General features: G+C 29.7%; 1 protein-coding gene across 2 annotated transcripts in view; it reads left to right on the top strand.

Moving 5' to 3' along the window:
• The window catches only part of LOC132935502 (putative fatty acyl-CoA reductase CG5065), a 37,766-nt gene extending 12,416 nt beyond the window's left edge, over positions 1 to 25,350 (top strand). Inside the window, exons 1-9 of one of the 2 annotated variants that reach the window (XM_061002077.1) lie at positions 945 to 1,089; positions 9,486 to 9,688; positions 11,872 to 12,120; positions 13,096 to 13,241; positions 17,145 to 17,254; positions 17,701 to 17,893; positions 20,404 to 20,652; positions 21,628 to 21,885; positions 24,777 to 25,350. In XM_061002077.1, the coding sequence (XP_060858060.1) occupies positions 9,494 to 9,688; positions 11,872 to 12,120; positions 13,096 to 13,241; positions 17,145 to 17,254; positions 17,701 to 17,893; positions 20,404 to 20,652; positions 21,628 to 21,885; positions 24,777 to 24,930 (1,554 nt within the window). In that variant the 5' untranslated portion in view covers positions 945 to 1,089; positions 9,486 to 9,493 and the 3' untranslated portion in view covers positions 24,931 to 25,350. Of the gene's footprint in view, positions 1 to 944; positions 1,090 to 9,485; positions 9,689 to 11,871; positions 12,121 to 13,095; positions 13,242 to 17,144; positions 17,255 to 17,700; positions 17,894 to 20,403; positions 20,653 to 21,627; positions 21,886 to 24,776 lie in introns of those variants that run through there. The other variant, XM_061002076.1, reaches the window with a different exon arrangement.
• Positions 25,351 to 26,086: the final 736 nt, after the last annotated feature.

The raw sequence follows: 26,086 nt of genomic DNA, 5'->3' as shown, positions 1-26,086 counted from the left end.
ATTGGTATCCGGCACACGACGACCAAACCAGAATGGTTTTGTTTTTTTTTATCTTGTAGAAATTTTTACCACACTCGTCGACCGACCAGCGTGCGCACACACACACACACACACACACACACACACACACACACACACACACACACACACACACACACTATACATTTATACATAGGTATGGTACATGTACATACAAATATATAATATATACAGCACACTTGGGCGCATTACAATAAAGTGTATACGACGAGATCGCATATCACGAGTGAGTAGAAGTGACCTGCAGTGACCGCCGCGGACACTGCGCGCTGTTTAGACATAACGTATAGTATTGTATACCTATTAGGTGCCATAATTATTATTATATTATAATACGTACCTACTGCAGACAATCATAGTACCTATATGCAGTGGATGACAGAACGTCACACGCCAAAATATATATAAATATTGTACCTATGATACTGTATTATAATAATATCAGCTCCGGGCAGGTTCGTATATTTTATATAGGTACATTATTACATCCCAAATCCTTAACCTATACCTATGCCCTATACATTGTATAGGCATCATACACACACTGTCATTGATTAAACATTATTATATACATTGTATATTATATTTAATCAATGACACTGTACGCCATACCTTGTTACGCCATCGTATGCGGAATAGCTGGTGCCATAATGCGCGCGCGCTCGCGTGTATTTCATTGCATAAAAATATAATAATACGACGTGTAACGTGTGGGTACGAAATGATAATATAATATAATATTATATGCACCGGCCGGCGGAGGGGCGACGGCACAAAAAATGTAATTTCTCTTCATCAAAACTCGTTATCGGCCGGCTCAGCGGTCCGTTTTGTTTTCGACGATATTTTTTTTCCTTCGTTCCTAATGGTACTCCCGGCCCAGTGGTGTATTCCAGTATTTGACGAAGGCTGGGCAAGTTAATGATTTTTTTTTAAACTGAGTTAAGTGTTGATAGACATTTTTTTTTTATAGTTTTAAGTTAATAGTTGATCAATCTTAGAAAACTCAGTTAAGTTAAGAGTTAGGTATATATAGAAACCAACAAGTCAGTAAGTAAACTTGCCGCCTTAAGTTAAGTAATTTTTTTTGATTCATAAAGCATAGTCATCAGATAGTTTAAGCTTTAAAATGACGGAAATAATAAATATCATTGTCCGCAGGCAATACATTTACTATAGCAGTAATAATGACTAATAGCTTCTAACATAATATGTCTTACCTACTTAAGATATATTTGCGCAACATTAATTGTTTTCTCTCTCAGGCCAACGCGCAACATAGATAAAACGCATATATAATTATAATTTTTGAGTAATCTTAGAGTAAAATCACGTATTGCAAACATTTTATGGGATAATATTTAGGAGGGATCGATATATTATTTTATATTTTAATAATATTTGACTTTATATCTGACTTTATAAACAAAAAGAAAAATTTGTAAATTTAAACGGATATTCAATTGTTTTGATTTTTGAGACAGTATTTAGACAAATTGATTTGTCATATACCCTCAAAAATGTGAAAATTCTCTATGATTTAACTCCAAGATTACTCTAAATCATAAACAACAAATATTTTGGGTGAATGAGTTTTGTCCAGGGCTTGCATTTGAAAAAAAAATCAGTTTTATGTTATTTACAATTGAAATGTCACATAATTTTTGCGTTTATGGTTTATCGTTATTTAGAATTAAAACGTTATCCAAATCTTGCGTTTATCGTTTCCAGAATTAAAACGTTTCTTGTTATTTAAAATAGTGTTAATAGGTACCAATTAAATTTAAAAATAATAAGTAATGCGGGTAGGTAATGGCTCTGATGCGGAATATAATATAATCAATTCTTAGGTTGTTTGCATGAAATAAATATTTCTATGAAACCAATAGACTTCTAAATAAATAGATTTTAAAATATTATGTTTTGCGTTATGTTTTGTATGATATATAATATATTTTGTTAATCGTTATGTTTTGTTTTGCGGTAGTTAATTATTTTTGATTATCGTTGTCCGTTATAATTACATTTACAAATTTCAATCGTTTCTTGTAAAATATAACGTTATAATCAAAACGTTATTAGTCCGTTAGCAAGCCCTGGTTTTGTCTTTATGTTGCGCGTGGGTCAGATATTAAAAAACCGGAACCTACCTACGCTGATATCCTCTTAATATCTTATTTTATTTCATGATGAAAATATATTATAATTTAATTTTTTGAGGATTGTACCTACCTATTAGTATTTATTTTATACAGATGCATTATAATTATAACTGATGTTACTTAAATGCCACCAAAAATATGTTATTTTTATTAAACAATTCTGTCCAATGGCAGCATCAAAAAGTAAATTCAACAATTACATTTTAAATTTTCCATTTTGTTCATGTAGGATCAGTAATCATAGGACCCACTTATTTTATGTATTACTTATAAATAAACGCAACTTACATCTAATTGATAGTAACCCATTATTTATTAAGTAAAATAATGTTAATAAATGTTATTAAATAAAACTTAAAAGTTAAGTCACTAAAAATTAAATGTAAAAACGTTAAGTAAAAAAAGTTCGCTGAACTGTAACTTATTGACTCGTTTACAACCAAGATTGAATGAATTGAGTTATAATAAAATCTTTCTGCCCTATTCGTATTATGCGTATACATATAAAGTCAGTGATTATTTGGTTAGGTGCAGCGATACAAATCATATGATCTTTCCTAAAAATTAGTATACCAAACTACTTTCTTTGCTTGATGTGAATTTTAAAACTTATAAATATAATTATACAATTAATATATGCACGTGAATTTTAGTGAGTGCATGCGTGCCACAGTAATATGGTTTGGCCAGATTTGTGAGACGAAGTCCACTTGTAACGCGCGTGACCTATATATAACCGCATAAACCGGTGGTCGTGATGTCCCCCAACAAATGTTATCTGCGTAGCTAATTGATAATATAAATTGTACGAGACGATTGGCTTAGGCACCTGTACATCTCGCTATACCACGCACTGCGTATATTCAGCTGTTACAATATCTCGACGGAAAGGGCGGCATCGAGGATATACAATTGCAGTCGTGGCTGCACGTCCATAATATTTTCAATAATTTATCATATACGACTTGAGTGCGTTATTTGGCCTCTGGTCCTAGTCTGCGACATTGCAAAGCGGAAAACGGAAAAATCGTGAATCACGTATGAGGAGTATATGGTTTTTGTTTTAGCAGTCCATCGCCGGCGGAGAAATGACAAAATACGATGGTTCCGCGTGGTCCGGAAATTGTTTTTGTGTGAATAACAAATAATAGTATACGATGATAGTAATTTAGGGTTATCGAGTACATATATATATATATATATTGGCGGAGAAAGTAAGCATCGAACTCTTGTAATATACAGACGTATTTTTTTGTTTTATACATTCACATCAATGGCATTCGTGGATGTAAAATAATCACGTTCGACATCAATTCGCTTGGGTAGGCAGGTAGCTATAATGTTATATACTGACGAATAATAAGCAAACAACATGGAGGTTCTCATGTAATATTTGTTTGATTCGTAATACGTCTCGACGTCTTGTTGTTTGTACAGAATCCTCGTAATTCTCTAAAAGATATTTTATAAAAAAAAATTATTACCATTTGACTATAAAGAATGAAAACTATTATACCCATTGAATCCGCGACGTCGTTTGAAATGTGAAATTTAACACTTCATAAAATATAAAAATGATCATACGGACTGTCATACTGAGCGCAAAAGTACGTCATACCCGTAAAACGTGATTTGAAGATACTGGAGTTGGGCTAGGTTAGGTGTCACCGGGTGTCTTTGAATTTGAAAGCAGTGATAAATCATTACATAATATATTGTGGTTTATCCAAAAATGGTCAAGGTTTAGTCCGAACTGATGATTTGCTCGCATATTATAATATTTTGTTCACTGTTACTTCGTTGTTCTTCACTATATTTCGAATATTAGAAACGTGAAATTCTCGACGAACTCATCGAATACATTTAAATATATATATTTGTTTATATTAATATTTATATACATTTCAATTCGAATACACTTCTTCGTATGGATTCCATAATAATATTGTGTTTGAATAAATCGACGCAAATATCTGCGCATATTATAATTATTAAAGTGATTATTAGTGAAATCGTTTACCGCGCCAAAGTGGTTTTTTGGCAAAACCATGTACGATGTATTCGCTGAACAGATTTCAATTTTTCGTACTGTTCAGCATCTTACAAGTTATTTATTACTTAAAATATTAATACTGCTATAAAGTGTTATTTTCTACCCGTTGACGATTAATTCACAGGTGTCCATTATTTGCACGTGAACTGCAAGTTATAATATCATGAACAGGACATTTTGATCAATGTAATCATTGGACACATTGGGCATTGAGACACTGGGCAGTAAGTTATTTTTTCGAAACTTGTGATGATCCCGGTCAACCTATATATTTTGAACATCTATAATATATTTAATACGTACAGCACGCTTACCGCTGTCCGATGTATCAATTACAAATATTTACCATAACCACATCTGGTGGACTATATATTACAAATTATACCTAACGTTGAAATCGATCCTCAGTGGCCACGTTTTTACGCTGTTTTATTGATTATCGGTACGAATAAAAATATGAAAAGCGTAGATAGAACTGCAGAACGTTAATCGAATATACTATACTATACTATAGTGACTGGGCAAGTTTTGAGTCTAGAAAATAATATTACTGTAAGCACAGACCGAATTAGCATACCACTGCAATATTATTATTATTATTACCCGGCATAATCTCATTTTTTTCTGATTTACTCAAAAAAAAATTATACCTATAAAAAACCAACCAACAATATTATTATGTTTACAAAGTAATGAGCACTTATTTCAATTTAACTTTTATTATTAATTTTAACTTACTTGAATGAAAATAAAAATGCTCTCGACTTGTCGAAAGTACCGACATAGGTACCTACGTTTAAGTTGTTTAACAGTAATATCTTTTTAAGATTTTATATTTTGAATTAATGCAAAAGAGCGCTGAGCACTTTTAAAATGTTACCTAATTAGTTAAACAAATAAATAATAATCCCTACATTTATGTCTATGTAATATTTAACAATGCCTTCAATTATTTTCAATGTTATGAATAATAATAATAATGAAAAATATGACTACTATTGTTAGAAAGAAATTTAAGTCAAGGCAATTTCATACACATATCGAGGCTGCCGTTATCTGGCAAAATTGTATGATTGACGACTGTAACACTGTACTTATAAACGAGTAAGGTAATAATAATATTACATGCAATTAACATAATGATTTTTTCTAGGTAGGTGCCTACTGCTACATTGTTGCTTGACTTAACTTGTTTTATCATTGACAATATTCTTGTGAACAATTATTGGTAACATTTAATAGAAAAAAAGTGTGCATTGATAATCAATTTTATCAAATCGTGTTAAAATATTGTTGTATTAAAATGCAAAACATCTAAAACAATTAATATTCTAATGACTAATACCATTGATTATATTCTATTTCTATAATATTATAATTTATAATCAATGATAATATCTGTAGGTCAAATCTATATTCTGGTTATTTATAATATAAACATATTGTGCAGTATACAATACCAATATTTTGTTTTACCGTCTTACCAGTTACCATATTGTATATACTTTTTTTTTCTTCATTAAATAGACCAATTCACGAACCGTTTCACGAATATAGTTAGGTATGTACGTAGGTGTTTCAACTCGAATTGCTTCTGGGCGTTTTCAGAAGCAATGTGACAATACTGTATGGGTGTATTTGATTTTTTCTGTCACGTGATCGATGGCGTAACTTGGAGTAATTTAATTTTTTAATTTTGGGAGAGGGCAGAATATTATAAAGTTTTTTACCTATTGTGGCTAAAAAATTTAGGGGTGGAGGAGGTAACACTCTGGTTACCCTCAAAAAATGTATCAATAATAAATCAATACTGTATTATCTATATAATATTATAATCACCAAGACTTTAAATGTAGGTACCAGGTACCTGCTATTACAATATTCATATTTTGATGACAAATTATAGTGATAGAAAATAAAACATTCAAGATCAATGAATTAAAGCGTAAAACTAGAGGTGAAAACAATATTTTTCCACCACTATAAAATATGAGGGCGAAACCATCCCCCTTCTTTCCCAGATTATTATCCCTATTCATATGTTCAAAAAGAATTTGGAATGTCTGAGTTACAGTTGACAACTCATAGCTCATAAGTGATTTAAACATACATTTGTCCATTTGGCCCCCAATATTGAAATATATCCAAACGCCGCTGGATGGCCCATACCGGTGTCGCAGGTTTCTAATACCCTCAAATGTTTACCCCGGGGGTAAAATTAACCTAGTATATTTTTAGTTTATTTTTTGTTGGTACACCGGTACCGTTAAAGTTACAAAATATTGTTTATATAGTGTTCAACGCCACTTTATACGCTTTAACATAAATCACAATATCTTAAGTCATACAATTTATCATTCGAATAATATGCAGTCGTGTTATCGACGAATATCCAACCATATAGGTGCCTACATAGAAAAGTGGCAACACAATGACATTATAATATTAATTTAAACGAAATTCAAAAGTTGTGTACACAGCCAGTGTAGGAAGGTATTATTTGATATTATTTGAATAATTACTCCAATGATGGATTGGTAAGAAGTCAAATAATATCATAATACTAATATAATAGTTGTTATATTGATCGACGTGAAAAAGGGGGAGGGGGATATTTGCAACCACTGTATTTCAGGTATTCTAATATAACCATGTTATTGTTGTTGTTATTATTATTATTATGAACAGTCCTTCAGCGGTTTGTATCAAAACAACATTAATAATCGTGCCGTGGCGTCATAAATTCTCTGTCACGTTCTATTTCATCCGAACACTTGGCAGGTTTACTGGATAATAATTTTCTCGGCATTCCATCACACGTGATTATAACCACTCGCGCGGTGCCTAATTACCTACTCAGTTTATATATACGAAAAAGTACCGTTTTTTTTTTATTCAATACTTACGGCCAACACGCTTTGTAATTATTATAATTACAATATCGTTGCACACGTGTTCGAGATTATACAGGTAGCGAATATTCACTGTACACGCAAATAAATCGTGTGCGTTCACCCCATCACAACCACTGTTTACAACAGCTATATTTACGCCGTGTTTGCGGATTGATTTGTCAATATCCGACGAACTATGTGTGTGTGTGTATAATATTTATATAATATTATTTAATGCTTAGGTATGCGTGTTTGACTATATAAGTATATCGCATTACCATGCAACGATGTTTATATCATATTTCGAGTCGATTATTATTTCACTCGTAGACACACGCATCACACTAATATTATTGTTGCATCAAAACTTCACTTATTCTTGTCTGCCGTATCATATTTATCCTATTTTTAGATGTACACGAAGCTGCTCCCCTCACCGCTTTGTCAAATGTATAATAATAATATTGCGAGTCGAGTTCGAATAATTTTATTGCGAATCTCTTTAAAAAAAAAAAAAATAAGGAAAAACGGAAACAAAATTGATTTTGGCTTTTGGTGTAACTCTAAAACAAATGATATTTTCACTGAATGTTTATATTAACATATATACACCATAACATTTTCAAAATATTTTGACTTGTTTTGAGCTGTTTACAGACATTTTCAGTTTTTTTTCTATAAATGTCAATAAAATGTTATTCAGTGGTCAAAGAGCTTGTAAATTTAATACAAGATTCCTAATATGTTGATACAATGGCAGTTGAAAAATATTATAGTTACTTTCTTATTCTTTGTTCTTCGTTTAGATATCAAACTTCGTCATAATTTGAACTTGAAATGCTTATAAAAAAAAAATCGTGCCTGTATATCTTTAATATTTTTATATAGCAATAGGTACTAAAAACTTATGAGGAACTCTGTATTCAATTTTCAAGGATTTTGACAAAGCAAAATTGCTTATTGTTATTTATAGAAAAAAAAAGAAAATTTCAAATGTCTATGAATAGCATTAAAATAGTAATAATATTTTGAAAATTGTACGATGTAAGAAACTATAAAATGTTAATATTCCTATAACTATTTGGCAAAAATCGGTTATTTGAAAAAATTCCCGTTTTCCCTAATTCTTTTTTCTTTTTCAATTATTAAGAAAAGGTTTGAGAATTTTTCACTCATCTTCCCAAGTACAAAAAAAATTCACTCACCTAAAAGAAAATACATTGAATTTGAAAATCTAAGCATTTTTTCTGATCTATAAAGTGATGAGTGATAACAGATATGAGAAAAGTAGTATAAAAAAAACATACACACATCATATACAAATATCAATAAATGTTCATAGCTCCACTCAGAATTTAAAAAAAAAACGTATAACAAAATTGGAAAACATCTCCAAATCACATTATGCATTGTTAATTATAGGCACGGATCAATGTACAGTCTACCTATGTGAAAAAAAATTCAATAGATAACTCTATTGGATGAGCATTAATAGATTTACGATTTCTATTTGTTAATAAATAAGAATCCATGGGGAACTCTTGCAACAAAAGTGTTGTATTGTGAATAATTGTGATAAAAAAAAAATAACTATTACATTCAATAATGTGTCACGTAATACCGTTATAGTCTATGATAAATTGTATTGCTCCTAACAATACTATAATGCGTATCTATGCACAAATGTACGTAATGCCTATTAAGTTCTAGTTAGTGAAAACGGGATCGATTTTATTAATTTCGTAAAAACTTGAAATATTAAAAGCTTGAAATCGAAATTTTTTCATAGTTCATGGGAATATTTTAGTGGTCTGTAATCGGAATTTAAAATCTAGCTGTTCCCGACATACCTATAAGAGGTATACATAATATTTTACTAATATGGTACCTATAAGAGAAACTTCTAAAATAACAGTCCCTAGTCCTTAATTTGTTTCTATTTTGTTTTTCCATGAGCAATATTATAGGTTTGACGTTTATTTCGGAAAATCGTCCATGTAATAAACCACCTAATGACAAATGTAATATCTTGATCTTTGAAGATATTCGCCCCGAGAGAGCACGCACTTTGTAATACCAGTATAATATTATAATGATATTCTTTGAGTAAAATCCGTATACAGCGCGTTATTATGAAACAAATGATTATAGTAATATGTCATTGGTATGTCATGTTATACCTATACGTAATAATTTTATGTAATGTAGTAATACACTCACCCATTGTACAAATATATGAATATTTATTTATTTAGGTATGATATTCGAAATACTCGAATTTGCAACCGATAGTAATATATATTATTGTTGAATAACGTCTGATATGTTATTTTTCAGGTGATAAAATGACGAACGAAAGTGTATGCGAGTGGTACAGCGGTCGTTCGGTGTTCATCACCGGAGGTACCGGCTACATGGGCAAGGTGCTCATCGAGAAGCTGCTTAGAGACTGCGGCGGCGTCAAAACCATTTACGTACTGTGTAGACCGAAGAGAGGTTTCAGCCCGACAGCCAGGATAGAGCAAATAAGGAAATTAGCAGTTGAGTGATGATCGTAAATCATAGTACTAATAATATTGTTTTATACGGGCGAAGTGGAAAAAATTGGAAAACAATATTATGCTCACGATAGAAATTAATTAAATCTTATAATAGTGTTGGCATTTAAGTTTAGTATACAATATATATTATAATATTAAACCTGACTTTTCATCAATCTGCGTCAGTATAAAAATATCTTGTAATTATATTATATTTAAATTTCAACGATTAATATCTTAACCAGTCCTGATTTTTCATGTCAATCAATATAAATTTGAGTAATTGACAAAGATGCATTTTCTATATTTCTAAATTTTCATTAATTTTAGTGAAATTAATTTTACATAATCGTTGAGTGGTAATTTAGTTGGTTTCGGCATATTTTGGTGACCTTATTAGGTAGGTATATTATTTTAAAATTTTTATGTTAATTAAATATAATTAAATTACCTAGTAAAATATTTGTTACATTTATTATGTTCTCAAATTATATAGACTTACTTATAAAGTTTGACCAATTTAATGTCTCCAAAAGTATTTTTCGAAAAAATTATGATAAAATTCCATAGTTGTTTTCAATTTTCAAAGTATTTTACTGTCTTAGTGGGTAGGTATTTACCACAATAAAGGTATACCTAATTTTTTATTTTAATTAAACAAATACATTGCTATAACTTTAATCCATTTACTTTATTTTTAATTTACAAAAATTATAAAATCTAGTTCTTTACGTCAATTAAATTTCTGTTAATTGAATTATTCAGTTATATAGTTTCAACATATTATATCAAAATTATAAAACTAAATTTATATTGTACCTATAACGTTTGAAAAATGATAGTTGATTATTTTGTTTTACTTTGAACACAAATTATATGATAAAATAAAATATTTAACATAGATAGTTACTTATTAATCAATTACTATAATTTTGAGATAGTAGGTACTAAAAAAGGACTAAAAACATTTCTTCATTGTTGCGGTGGTCGAGGCCGCGATCTGAATATTTCTTTCATCCTGTTATTCTTTCTTTAAATATCTATCTGAATAGCTTGAGGAGATGGGGCGTCCATAATTTTTGTTCTTGCCCAATAAATGCAATATTATAATAAATTGTTGTATAATTATTGTTAAGTCGTTTCTAAATATAAGAGATTGGCACATAAAAATATGTCTAGAAGGGTGGTTCATATCGTTGTTACATGCACATGTATATTATCACATTATATACGGTGCATATAGTTATTATTATTTTGAATTTTATATAATGTTTACGTTCTCGGTGTGTATCAGGTACCTGTAAAATCTAAAACGGCACCTATAATCGAAGAACACTATAATTAATTATAATATTTATCGTTTTCGTAAGGTCGTTTGGTCGTGTAGCAAGATACGTTTACACACGACGATCGTCGTAACATTTATAATAGGTGTATGGTTTGTATTATAGCACTTCGTTATGTACGACCGATTATAAAAGTGTCAAAAGTAAAAGTGACTATAATATTTGTATATAATATGTATAAGCTCAGATGAAATCGTTGTTTATAACAACATTCAATAATTTATTATTATATAGGGACCAGCGAAATAAGGTCATAATATAAGTTCCATTTCACCAGCACTGCCGCCTATAATTTATGGTCATAATAACAGCCATCACGTATGGGTAATAGCGTAGGTTTAAGGGTCTTGTGAGGACCTTCGAAAAAATGTTTATTATCATATAGGTCATTAGACTCATATAAACGTAAATAGACGCAAATTCTACTCCACAGCACACGTTTATACTTCATAAATAATAATTGGGGTAGCTATAAGGACATAATATAGACCTAAAAAAATCATTTAATTTGCAAACACTTATGCTCTAAAAATATTTTATATAGTATAAGTGAATTATTTTAAATCGATAATAAGAACGACGATAAATAAGTCACGTACAATACCTAATTCGGCACGTGCGTCGTGTGTACATGTGTACACCCTATTTACTAAAATAGTAAAATACTCAATCGACGTGCCGCCACAGCGGCAGTACGCGGAGCCTACCAATTAACCAAATGGATTTAGAACTGATTATTGTTTTAATAAACGTTATTTAAAAGAAAATGTCAAATAATAGCGCAAATAATAGTCCGTAAGTAACCACTAACAGACGGGTTTTGTTTTTTTTTCAAAGGTGTTCGAACGCGTACGCACAGAGTTCCCGGATAGGCTGAAGAAAATCAAAGCGATGGAAGGTGACTTGGGCCTTCCCGGACTAGGACTGAGCAACGAAAACAAGTCAATTCTTGTCAACGATGTGTCAATCGTCTTTAACGGGGCGGCGTCGCTGCGCTTGGAATCGGGTCTGAAGGATGCGATAAGACACAACACCACTGGAACGAAACATGTGTTGGACTTGGCTGTGGAAATGAAAAATTTGGCGGTAACTTAGAATATATAATTTCAGTACGCTTTACCAGTGGCGTGCTCAGGTTTTTTGAAAGGGGGGGATATGAATGTATGGCCATTCTCAGACCACGTCATATAGCGGTAAATATACTTTCATTGCTTATTATCATATATTTTATATGCCAAAATAATCCAATGTAGGGGGACATTACCACGATTTTATTAACTGTACAGTTCCAGTGTGTAATGACTTGTATAAGTTATAACTAATACCAACATTAAGAGTGTCGAACCAGAAAATCTAAATTTTTGTTTAGAAGATTTTTGTTTTTTTTTTTACGGAATTTATAAAAACTCTTGAATTTTTAAATATACATAATATTAAATAAAATAAAATAAACTATGTATGTGGTTTGTTGGTATGATGTATCAACATTTAAAAATGTATTTGAATATTTAAGAAAGATGTATAGTTTTTTTCTGATATTTCTAATATAGTTAGCAATGCTTTACTAACATCAATAGTCTCACACGATTAGTTAGTTTTAAGACTCTGACTTTTCGATGTGTTTGTGAATGAATATATAATATTTTGAACATCAATAGTCAGCTTATATGTTATAGTATTCCTTAAATATTATACAGGGGTGAATGGGTTGTCCATTAAATTAATCAATTTTTTTAAGCGACTTGACATTAGTACGGTTCAAGTAGAAAATTACTATTTGCTCGTAGTAAAAATATCACTTACCCGGCGAGGGTGAATACGAGTTAGGTATATTATTCAGTTTCAAACAAAAAACCGACAACGTATAATAATATAATACTGTACAAAAATAGAACCGGTCATCGCTAATTAATTAACTGTAAACGATTGTCTGACGCAATTGTCGTTTTGCGTCGGTGAAACTGCGAAATTCGGTCTCGGCAAGGACAGGTTTTTTTTGTTGCTATTTTTTATACGACAATATTATAAACTCGGAGTGCAGTTGGGATTTCGTTGTTTTAGTCGTTCGTCCATTTGTCCACGGCTTTCTGTCACTGCGAATATGACACACTCGAAGAAACGATTTATCCATCACCGGCCAATCCGGAGGACGTCATGCGCGCTGTCGAATGGATGGACGATCATACGCTTGAAACCATCACGCCTAGGTAATATATACAAGACGTGTGAGTTATGGATGTTTTTTTAAAACCGAGTTGAGTTAAATTGATACTATAAATTCAATTTAAAGTTAATAGACAATAGTAAAATCATTTTTTTAGAAATCAACAATAATTTATAACTTACTGATTTAAATAAATTTTATTTTTTTTAACACATAATACAATTGGACAATAAATATTTTAAAATAATAAACATCATTGAACGATAGCAATTACAGTAATAATAAGTAATAACTAGTAAGCAGTAACTTACTTATGTAATTTTACATCATTATGACTACCTATAATATTTTACAATTTGTTCTTTTTGTGAATTGTACCTACAGCTTACAAGTACTCCATTATAGTACCCAGGTACCTATTTATAAAATTGAATTATTAATCTTTAATGTCTGTATGGTATCAAAAATAAATAAACTATACTTATTGGACAATACAAGAAGTAAATTTAAGAATTACATATTTAATTTCCTATTATGTATCTTCAATAATAATTTTATTGATGTTAATATTTACTATTTAATTATTTATAAACAAACATAACTTACATTTGATTGATAGTAACTCATTGTTTATAAAGTTAATGTTAATAAAGATCACTATCAAATAAATTAAATGTTAAGTTACTAAAAATTGAATTTAAAAAAAATAAGTTTGAATGTTAAAATTAACTCAATCTTTATCCTATTGGCTTTTTTGTACAGTTTTGTTAATATAATAAATATTATTTTAGTAAGTGTTAACTATATAGGTACTATAACGTAGATATACATTGTACACACTACACGTTCGTGAATAGAACAACCACTTCGACTGTCGGATAATGTTTTCAAGAGCACGTAATCATAATATGTAGAATACTGCTGTTCACCGGCATATTGTATTTTTATTTATATTGATTCGTCACTGGTCTCCTTATTTGTTAACTCAACACTGTAATGGATATTGATGTTTACTTTATATTGCCCTTCACGAAAAAGAGTCAATTTATAGGACATTTAATACAGCACATTTGAATTGATCGCCTCATTGACGGGGTCGGAGATAATATATTATAGTATGAAACCTATATAGTAAATTTATTATATAATGTACATGTATGTATACGAAAACACAACTATTACATACACACATGTTTTTGTCTTCTGGGTTTTGATAAATATTTATTTATTTATTTCGTTGAATTTTTTTCCTTATAAAAAATAAAAATATATACAAATACTGTTGAAAATTTAAAAAAAAAATTACTTCTTTCTTATCTATAATATATTTAAATTATGTCGTAACATTTTTTTTAAATTAGCAATGACTCAATATTTAAACTACACGCTAATATACACTTATATTTATGAAAAAATGCCATCTGCAGCCTGCAGGCATCCATTTTAAGTTATAAGGTAGAATAAAATATCAGTATTTAACAGTATTTAAACAGTATAAAGTACATTGTATTAGTGTATTGAACGAAAGTAAAGTTTAGTTATTTAACTATTTTTGAAATAAATTGTTGTTCGAATCAAATAAGAATTACCTAAAATATGATTTTTGCTAGCAAAATAAATAGACAGAGTATCGACAAACGTGGACGTCAATTTTTTTGTTAATTTTATAATAAAAAATAAATCATCTCTTTTATAGCATTGTTGCTGTATGAAGCTGGGAAAATACCCAAAATTGATCAACATAAAAAAGTTATTATCAGAGCTCACTGCTATACACTTCACGTATTTTTGTACTTTATTGTATGAATTTTTTTTGTAACACTTTTTGACACTTACTAAGGAATATAGTAAATTACGTCTTCTTTAAATTCATAGAGAAACTTTAAGACTATACTCCAAAGTATATTTTATGATTAATTTAAAATAAGAGGAGAATTCACTCTGCTAAATCGTAAAATTTAACTTTTAGTGTACTTCGTCATTAAGTTATTCACTGTATGTGTTAAACATTATTTCTATTACAAATCAATAACCATAGTACTTACTTACTACCTATACTATGATAAACGATAGGTACAGAACAGAGACGCATTCTCTACTTCCTACATCCAGAATATTTTTATAACATAGGTTAGCCTACATAATATACACATGGGCTTAACTATGATTTAATAGTTAGCTAGAGAAATCAAGGTTAAAAATAAGCCATGTAAAACCAAAATTTAAAATAAACCACACAGTAAAAACAAATCTGAACAATAAAATAAGTATAAGTTTTTTTAAAATTATAATTTACTGCAGTATACGCCCAAAATATTTGGATGCAAATGTTTACAAATTATCATTATCGATAATCTTATTAGATGATTCTTTTTCTCTATTTTTATAGCCACTTTACTGAATCTGTTTTGTGTCAAAGTCGACCTGATGAATGTTTTGATTTTTCTCATATATAAACTCGTACATGGTACATCCACAATATTGATGTATTACGTAGAATATACTTAAATAGAATTATTAACTATTTTACACAATATATTTTATCCATGGACGTTTTTTTCATATAAGTCTATTGGTGGGAGCAGGGGGTTAAGCCCCCTCTAGATTCTCCCTATAGTTATGATGATACGTTTTAATTTATATTAGGTAGGTAGGTAACTGTAAGTAATTTATGCTGTTATTGGTAATATTACCTTATGAGGGTGGTGATACCGCAGGTTGAACATAAACGGTTTTTAACTTAATCACATATATACCATAATATGCATTGATTTTATAGTGTAAATTAGTGCTATTTGTTGTTAATTATTATGATATATTATTGGTACCTAAATTGTAAATATAATCGTACCTACCACCTAGAACGGTTTTATATAAATAGGTTCATGGTGTAAATACCTAGCACAATATTTGAAAACTTTAACTGTGTACAAAACAATAATATTTATATGGTGAATAGTCCCGATGATAAAATATTTTTTAAATTACAAGATAACTAAAATAAACTGAGAAAAAATCTTAATTTTTTTTAATATTCATATATTTTTAAAATATGAACTTAAAACACTCGTAAAAATTGAAATAATTATGTGCCATCGATATTTTTAAAGTTTTGTTAGAACAACTTACGAGAAAACTTGTATTACAATGTCTAAAGTATAAGTTAATAAGGGTAAACATTCTTTTTAAATTATAAATTGAATAGAAAATTCTAATTAAAATATTTGGTGAACATATTTTCAAGTTGTTTTAAAATCAAAATTGATTTGATCAAAAACGGCGGGTATTGCATTAATATTTTATGTTCCCGTTTTTCAGTAATTTGTTTTTAGTTCTTCCCAATTATTTTGAGCAATTATATTATTCTTTTATTCTTTTTACTCTATAGTACCAACTAGAACTGATTTTCTCCCAACTACCACGTTAAAAATTGAAGCAAACGTGATGATAAGCACAAAAAAATTAATTCTCCGCTCTAAATGTAAAATTATATACACCATAAAATTGTTTATTCCTAAAATTGGCCTGCATCGCTAGGAATCTATGAAATTGATTTTATGATACGTCGTATTAATGATGGCATACTTCAAAAAATGTTATCGAACAGTTTAATTTGTTTTGTATCGACTACATTGCGTCATGATATCTTAAATGTAGACACATAAACAGTCCGGAAGTGATTGTTTTTTTTTCGGAAACTATAAATGACAATATATATCCATTAACTCGCGCTGAGCGTAATTGGCTATTATTATTTTATTTTTGTTTCGCCACAGGGCGAACCGGTTAGCCTTATTACCGTAGTTCAATGTTAGAGAAAATAAACGAATATTGCAGATTAATCATATTCGAATAACGTAATGAATTCGATGATCAAACGAAAAAGCAAATTATCATTATAATATGGTTAAACTGTATTCATCTAATAAAAACAAATCGATTTCAGACTGCTTGGGCCCCATCCGAATTGCTACACGTACTCCAAAAGGTTGGCTGAATCGTTGGTCAGCGAATATGCTAGTCGAATTCCAATATCTGTGGGCCGTCCGTCAATTGGTAAGTTCATATTGATATCGTACCTATTATTAATATGTACCACTACCGTACCTATAAACTAAACTAACGTTACACACACGACGTACACGCATACGCTGGATTGGTCAAATAAATTGCCCCGGCACCGCTGCAGTCAGTGACTTGCCGAAGTTGAAATTCTTCAGAGACAAGTCTAATATTCCACCCACACAAACCTCGGTATAAAAACATACATATATTTTCAATTGCCTGCCGTATTAACTATTAAGTACCAAATTAGTAGTTGATATTACTACATTTTTAACCACTGGCCATTATCCACCCTCCCTTCACCCATTAAAAACTCAGAGGCGATTGCTTCTTGTTTATCCACTTCGCCACGCCACTTCGTCACTGTCTGCATTAATGGCAGCCTTGTAACGTGTTGGTTCGGAAAATATAATTTTTTTGTTTTTTGTCGCTTGCAGTGACGCCTTCGTTCAAAGAGCCCGTTCCCGGATGGGTGGACAGCTTAAATGGGCCGGTAGGAGTCATTGTGGCTGGCGGCAAAGGCGTGATCCGATCCATGTTGTGTAGTCCAGACTACGAAGCGGAAGTTGTGCCTGTAGACATTGCGATTAATGCTCTTATTTTGATCGCTTGGAAGAGAACAACGATCGAGTAATTATTATTTTTATTATTATTATATATTATACTGTTCTTATCCTGTCTGTTGACTGCATGATATATTATGATTTATGATTATTATATGTTATAATATATATATTATATATTATTATAATCGAACGGCTAACGATGAGAACTTTCTGATCTGCTGAAGAGATCACTAGTCACTCAACAAGCGATAATATATGCACATAAGCTTAGGTCCACCTAACTGAAGAAGCGATAACAAATTGGAAAAACATATCAGCTGAAGTACTACAAGGTTGTGCCTTAGGCTATTCTTTAACTATTCTATTTTACGTATACTTTACGCAAAATTAAAAATGTCCAAGTGTAACTGGATCACACGAGAATCAGACCAAAAGATTCGACAAATACCTAGTTGATTCACCCTGAATGAAAAACACCATGCCCGCCGGAGAATTGCAGATCAAAGAAAAAATGCACTAGTAATTGTTTATTTGAAGAAATTCTGCACTAGACCAGGAAAATCAACGGCTTCTATATGTACCTAACTATCATCAAACCGATTTGTAATTATGGTGTAAAATTGTGGGATTGTGATCATAAAATCCAACATTGAAGTCATCATCGTTGTCAAAATATTCGTACCATTGTTGGAGCATACAAGTCATCCCATCGAGATTTCAAGATATTGTAATCTATCCAGAATGAAATCAAAAATTGTTCTGAAACTGCTAAACAACTTCTAGACAACTCGAAAAACATTATAGGCGTATCAAACGATTGAACGCATACAACTTAGTTTAAGTGACTTGTACATTGTCCATGTACATATATGTATAATATATATATATAATTTATTGATTATCATGTAGGTTTACCATATATAACCTACCTATTATATATTGTACATATTTAAAAATGTTTTATAATAATCATTCATAATTTTACCTTTCAGATAAAAATAATTAACAAACCAATAACGTCAAATGCTGTATTAGGTACATATTATTATAATGGCTTGGACTATATTAAAATTAGACTTAAATTAAAAAAATATTAATTACAAAGTGTTATTCTTTGAGTATTAATATTCTAAAAAAATTTAAAGTTCACAACTTCTTAGGTTTTTTCTTTATTTTTGTTACTATGCCTTATATAGCCGATGTATTTTGAAAGTGGTTATGTGCTTCACTGATTTTTAATACAGAATAATTTTATTATAATTTAAACATTGCAGTTTACTCCTAATAAATTCACAGCCTGACTATTTTTTGACATTATCAATGATTAAAATGTATGGTCATATTTATAAGTTTCTATATGCCGTTGATTTAATTCGTTACACAAAAAACGTATTTAGGTACAGTTTTTAATCTTCAATAATGATTGATTGATTGAGATATTTGATCAAGGAGGTACTGACTGTTTTATTTAAAACAACAAATCACTTCCGTAGATATTTAAATTTAGGATGCACTTAAGTTGAAGAAATTTATGAGCTACGTTGAGTGAAAACACATACCAAATGCAATTGTGTGTAGTTAATATTTTAATAAGTTTTTTTTCTGATTACGTCAAGAGAAGTATAGTTTTTTTGATTTTATCGTCATAATGATTTGACGTTTGATATTGATAGCGTAATAGTTGTAAGATAAACTAAAATTATCACATTATCAATTACCTATTATACACAGGAATTGCATTTGAAAAAAAAATCAGTTTTATGTTGCTTACAATTAAAACGTTACACAATTTTCGAGTTTATCGTTATTTAGAATTAAAACGTTTTACAAGTCTTGTGTTTATAGTCTTGCGTTAAAATAATAACTAATGCGGGTAGGTAATGGCCCGGATACGGAATATAATATAATCAATTATTAGATTGTTTGCACGAAATAAATGTTTCTACGAAACCAATTGACCTTATAAATAAATACTTTTTCAAATATTTCGTTTTGCGTTATTTTTCGTTCAATGATATTCTATAAATTACGTTTTGAGTTATGTTTTGTTTAATGATTCATAATATATTTTGTTAATCGTTATGTTTTGTTTTGCGGTATTTAATTATTTTTGATTATCGTTTTCCGTTATAATTACGTTTACATATTTCAATCGTGTATTCGTCAAATATATTATATAACGTTATTATAACGTTTGCAAGCCCTGATTATACATTTGAAAAAATAACTCGGAAGACATATTATAATTTATAGTCAATTCTAATATAAATGTACCTACCGTGATGCTTTATTTTATTGTTGTTTGAACCAATTGGATTTTGGACTTAAGTATAAGCAACCAAGGATTTATCTTTGAAGAATTGCATTAATTGTATATAATATTTCAACGTATATATTAAGATTTTTGATCACTAAGTACATTTTATTTTTATTCGAATACCCCACTATCAATCAAACTTTTTGATGCCTATAATAATATGTTTATTGATAATATAATAATATAATAATAATTTATTGATCAAAAAAATAATTGAATAAACCATGAATAATAATTGAAACATTGAATCGTTATAGTAACACAATCGATGACATGGTGCCGTGTTACAATATATCCAAGGGAGACATCGTTCGCCTGACCTGGGGTGAAGTGTTGTCTAAAGGAAAACGATACGCATACGAGTATCCATTCGACGCCGGTCTGTGGTACCCCAATGGATCGATAAGGACCAACAAATTGGTGCATTACTTCATTGTGTTAATGCTGCAGGTCATTCCGGCCTACTTGATCGATGGAATCATGTTATTGGCTAGGCAAAAGACATTGTAAGTCAAAATCACAACCTATGGGATCCAATACTCACGGATTTTTAAGGAGTTCAAAATAGATAATTTTTTTAGGGCGTACATGCGGGGTGCATAAATTTATGTGAATTAGAATGATGATTAGTGTATGTGAGTAACTGTGTGTAAATTAAAAACTGAGCATTTCAGAAAGTGCACAAACATATCATTACGAAAAAACGCATTACACGATTATAAATTATTTATATATATATTTTTTTTTGGCACAAGTAGAAATAAATAAATAAATAAATAAATAAAAATAAATACAATTATTATTATTAAACTTATAAATCTTTTGCCAATTGTATTTACTAATCTAATCAACTGGTTAACATTTGTGAAAACATATTTTAGCTTACATGACAATTTATTGGCATAACCTATAGGTCTATTTTTAAATTTGGTAATATACACAGCCGGGATCAAATTCCTTTAATACAATATTACTTTATCATTGACCAAACACATATGAAATACTAGGGGTTAACTGAGCACTTTTCATCAGGTGTGATCTTATGTTATTATCTTGAGTAAATAAAATATGTCTTATAATAACATAAAAATAAAAATAAAAATAAGACAACTTTTTAATTAATTTAAAAATATGTTAGTAAATACAATATTTCTTTTTAAATCATACAATATCCTTTTCAAGCTTAAAAAAAAAATTAAAACTTAAAAAGAATCGTCTATATACTTATGTTTGTAACTTAAAAGTTGTAAGTACTAAATTGACAAAAAAAAAATGGCAAAATAAGTTTAGGGTTGATCTGAATTTTAAAAACTACCAACCCCTTTGGCACGTTCACAGTCCTTACTGCAATAATATATTATCTGAACCTAACCAGTAGTATAGTGTGTTGCTTCAGGCATTCATACCCGAAGAACTTAGATATCAGCACTTTGCTAACAGTATATATCGCATTAACATCATGTTTTGTATTGAATTTAAAGCATGGTTCGAGTTCAAAAGAGGATAGCCGTCGGTATGGAAGTATTGCAGTATTTTACCATGCGCAGTTGGAACTTCAAAATTGAAAACACTAAAGCACTGATAAACAATCTAAACGAAGAGGACACGAGAAAGTTTTACATACAGAATACCGAAATTGACGTTGAAAAGTACATGATCCAAGTGTTGCTGGGTGCTCGTCAATATTGCATGAAAGAGCCTCTTGCAAATCTTGACCGGGCGAGATTTCATCTAAAACTGTGAGTTATATTCTTTATCATAAAGGTATAATTAATTACTTTTTAAAAATGTAATTAGATTTTAACAAGTACAGTTAAAAGTTTAACATACAGTTAATATACGTACCAATAGGACTATAGCGTATCTACATTACAACGTTTGGACACACAATTTAATGGCCGATTACTACCTAGAATATATATTGTTTGTTGTGTTATAATTTATAAAATATGTATAATATATTTATGATATTGAGTTTATTTACTATACCATCCAATTCTGCAAAAAAAAGAAAATCAATCCAATCGAAATGTTACAAAATCAAATTGTTGATTTTTTCTAGTTTGTCTAGTTTAATCGTACTCAATAGAGTAATAGGTACTTACATTTTACTAATTATTTGAATTCTCTGTGAATCTGAATGATGTTAAAAAGAAAAAAAGTAGGTCAGTGCATTTCGGTGGTGGATGTTTGTCCATCGTCCCTTCGGGCCTCGGGCAGGATAGTGTAATTTTACTGTATTTGATTTGAATTCAATGATTGCATTCGATAAAAAACGATTCTGAGCGGACGAGGGAATCTTTTTTATTTAATTTTATTCGTTTCTATGGTGATAAACAAAGCGTTTTAAGAACAGCTTAAGAACGATTTATATAAATAGGTAATTTATATAACTATAATTATAATTTATAATTAGGAAATATCATAAAAATGAAAAAAAATATAAAATAAAAGAAAAAGCTCTTAAGTCTCTCAAATGATTTGAAAATGTTACCATGTCTAGGTATGGATAATATAAGTAAACAACCCAAATTTCAAGTTTTTACGAATGTTTTTAACCGAATTACAACAAAAAAACTCTTAAAATTAAAATATCTATAAATGGCTCAACAATGCCCTAAATTTTCCGAACTTTAATCCGTAAGAAACAAAATCTAAAATACAACAAAAATATCTCATGTCATTTTTCATTTTCAGCAATATTTCTGGTAGAAAACGTCGTCCGTAATTATTTAATATTATAAAATCGTAAAATCGTACGTTTTTTCTCCTTAAACCGCTTTTATTTCGAGTAGCGTTTCGAAAATCGAAAAATGTCCTCTCTAAAGTACCAGCTCAAGAACATTACCTTTTAGAAAAGATGCTATAGTTGATACTTTTAAGCAAGTTTAGAGGGAGAAAAAGTGTTTACAGAATAAAAAAAAAAACGAAATAAACATCATTGTAAAACCATTACATTCCTCGCTCCGCTCAGAATCTAAAAACCAATGTACACGCTGTACAACTGGTCATAATTATGTTACTAAATATAATATAACTTCCATTGTGGTTGAAAACACAATTATAAATTATTATCCACCAGCGTAACTATTTTACGCAATAAAAACATTTATTCTTCCTTATACACTGTGGTTGGATCTGCATAAGTTATACAGCTGGTCATTATCAAATCGTATCGATCGTTATAGGTACTTAGATAATATTATTCTACAGTGATTTTAAAAACGTTATTTTATGTTTGGTTTGATTAGACTATCTTTGCACAACATGTTTCATAAATAATTTATTGTTTTTTACCAATTTTTCCGAGAAACAAATTCATTACCTAACTTTAGAGTTTTAATTTTCGATTATTCTCGATATGTGTGCAGAAACTATAACATTATTATTATGTACAATTAATATTTATTTTATTTTCTACACACCCTTGACATAATTGAATATTATGTACAATAATTTATATTTATAATTGGTACCTACTATTCATTAAATTGGGTGATAATAATATATTTTTATTTATGTGATCGGTATATTGATAGGTACATTGAAAAGGGCAGATATTGATGTAAGAATATTAGACACCAATTATTAATATCTTGCTTATACTGGAATAAAACAGGTTATATAAAAGCAATATTTCTTATTATTTTTGTTGTTATAAACAGATGAGTACCTAATACACTTCTACAGTACTATCTGTAGTAATGTGTGGTGTGTTAACTATATTATAACAATAATGTTATTTCTGTTATTACTGAACAATGAAAAATGAATTTGAAGATGTTCTGCTTCTTGTTGTGTCCGGAATTTTAAGATAAAATAAAATAAAATGAGTCACTGCATAAAGGAGTGAAATTTTTTGAGCGTAGGTAGTATGGTTATTGGTTAAACGTTAGATATTATCTATAATTTTGTAAAATTAATCTCAATAGGTAAATCATCAATACATTTTCTGTATAGACCCTATAACTTCGGCAATAGAATTTGCTATATCTGGGGAACATTTGAAAATATTCATGAGAATAATACCCCCATAATTCATAAACAATAGACATTTTGCACAATATTTTGAAGTATAATTATATTGTTTGTATAATAGGTATGCGCATATAAAGTCATATCAATAACTTACCAGTTACCAGCATGGGCGGTATAATTGATTTCTTGTCCAGGAGTTTCAAACAACTTACAAATATTCCCCCTGACTCTTTAGCATGCTATAAAAAGCAAATAATTTCTATAATGAAACGAAATTTTAATATTAAAACTTATAACAATGGTTATAACTTTTATTAATAACTAACCTAACCGAAGACTCGTAATATAAAGCTGACTATCAACTTGTATAGCTGCAAATTGTGGCAACTTTGAACTGACCGTAGTAACTAGTAGCTGAAAACCTAACCTACCGTAGAATACGATTAATCATTATTGCAGCTGACCTCAACTAGATAATATCATTCGAAAAAACAACATTTATTGACAATTATACGTAGTCACTGAGCGAAAAAAAATAAACTAAGATCCCTATAATGACTAATTTCTGTTAAAACGTTAAAAAAACTCTTGTCTACGGGGATGCAATTGCCTATATGCTCCATACTAAAATAATAATAAACATTATTTTCAGGCAATATTGGTTGCATTTGGCCACTAAACTGGTTTTCAGCATTTTACTCTTGTGGGTGTTTGTACGTGCGTTCGATTCTTTCAAATATTTGCTGGACTCCACCACGAATTCGTTCACAAACGTACCGATCATTGGATCGTTAATACCAAAGTGATGTGCTCCGAAGAACCATATTTATATCACTCGACCGAATTATAATAAATTGTTATATATATAATATATATAATTGTTGTAGTATAGATTTTTTTTTGTATAAAACATATTATTTTATTACTGTGGAAGGGATGATCATATTATATTTATAGATAAGTATTATACTATTATATTATATATACGCGTAGTGTGGCTGCAGATATGAAGAATCATAATTATTATTTTTGTTTGTTTGTTAATTATTATTAATATTTTTTTACGTATGGATTTTAGTTTAAGTAGTTGGTGCAATATATAAATATGTAATTTAAATAACACAAAATGTAATCGCACGGTTTGAATGTAATATTTACAGTGATTCAAGGGATTTGAATAATTATTTTACTTTTTAGTATTTAAATATAAAACTAATATTCTCAAAAAATCAGATTCGTTTTTTGTTTGTATTGTACCGTTATGTTTTTACACCTTTTATCCACTGCAGCGTTGATGCCAGTATTAAAATAATATAATATATTGTGTTACTTACGTGTACTTACTATTATAGTGTTGACGACTGACGTGTTGGTATTCATATAATAATTTTCTCTGTTACAGTGTACTACTGATGTGTTGTGAGTAGTGATGGGCACAATCGAATAGTTGACACTATCGAATATCTATTCGAATGTTTTTAACATAACCGATTAGTAGTTTTTAATAGAAACTATCGAATAGGTAGTCTGAAAAACTATCGAATAGTTCGGTGGACTATTCGAATAGCACTATCGAATAGTTTGGTGGACTATTAATAGCCTAAGTGGTTCTCGTTTGCGTGAAACGGCTCTTAATTTTTTATTATGTTGTACGTTTGTATTGTTTTTAATACAGAGATGACCACATGAGTACCTTTAATGGCAAACGGGTCGCTGCTCTATTGTATTTTTTAGACTTTTGACTGACGGCGGCATCGCATTCTTATTTGATAAGATTAACTAGTGGTGAATATTCCAGCTGTTCTGGTTATTTAATTTGGTTGCGAGTTTAAAATGATCTTAGCAATCTATGGATCTATGGGCAACCAGTACTATCTATTCGATAAACTATTCGATAAATTATTCGAATAAAAACGATTCGATAAATTATTCGAATAAACTATTCGATAAATTATTCGAATA

Source organism: Metopolophium dirhodum, chromosome 1 (assembly GCF_019925205.1).
Source record: "Metopolophium dirhodum isolate CAU chromosome 1, ASM1992520v1, whole genome shotgun sequence".
Classification (NCBI taxonomy): Eukaryota; Metazoa; Arthropoda; class Insecta; order Hemiptera; family Aphididae; genus Metopolophium; species Metopolophium dirhodum.
This window is presented reverse-complemented; position numbering and strand designations above follow the sequence as displayed.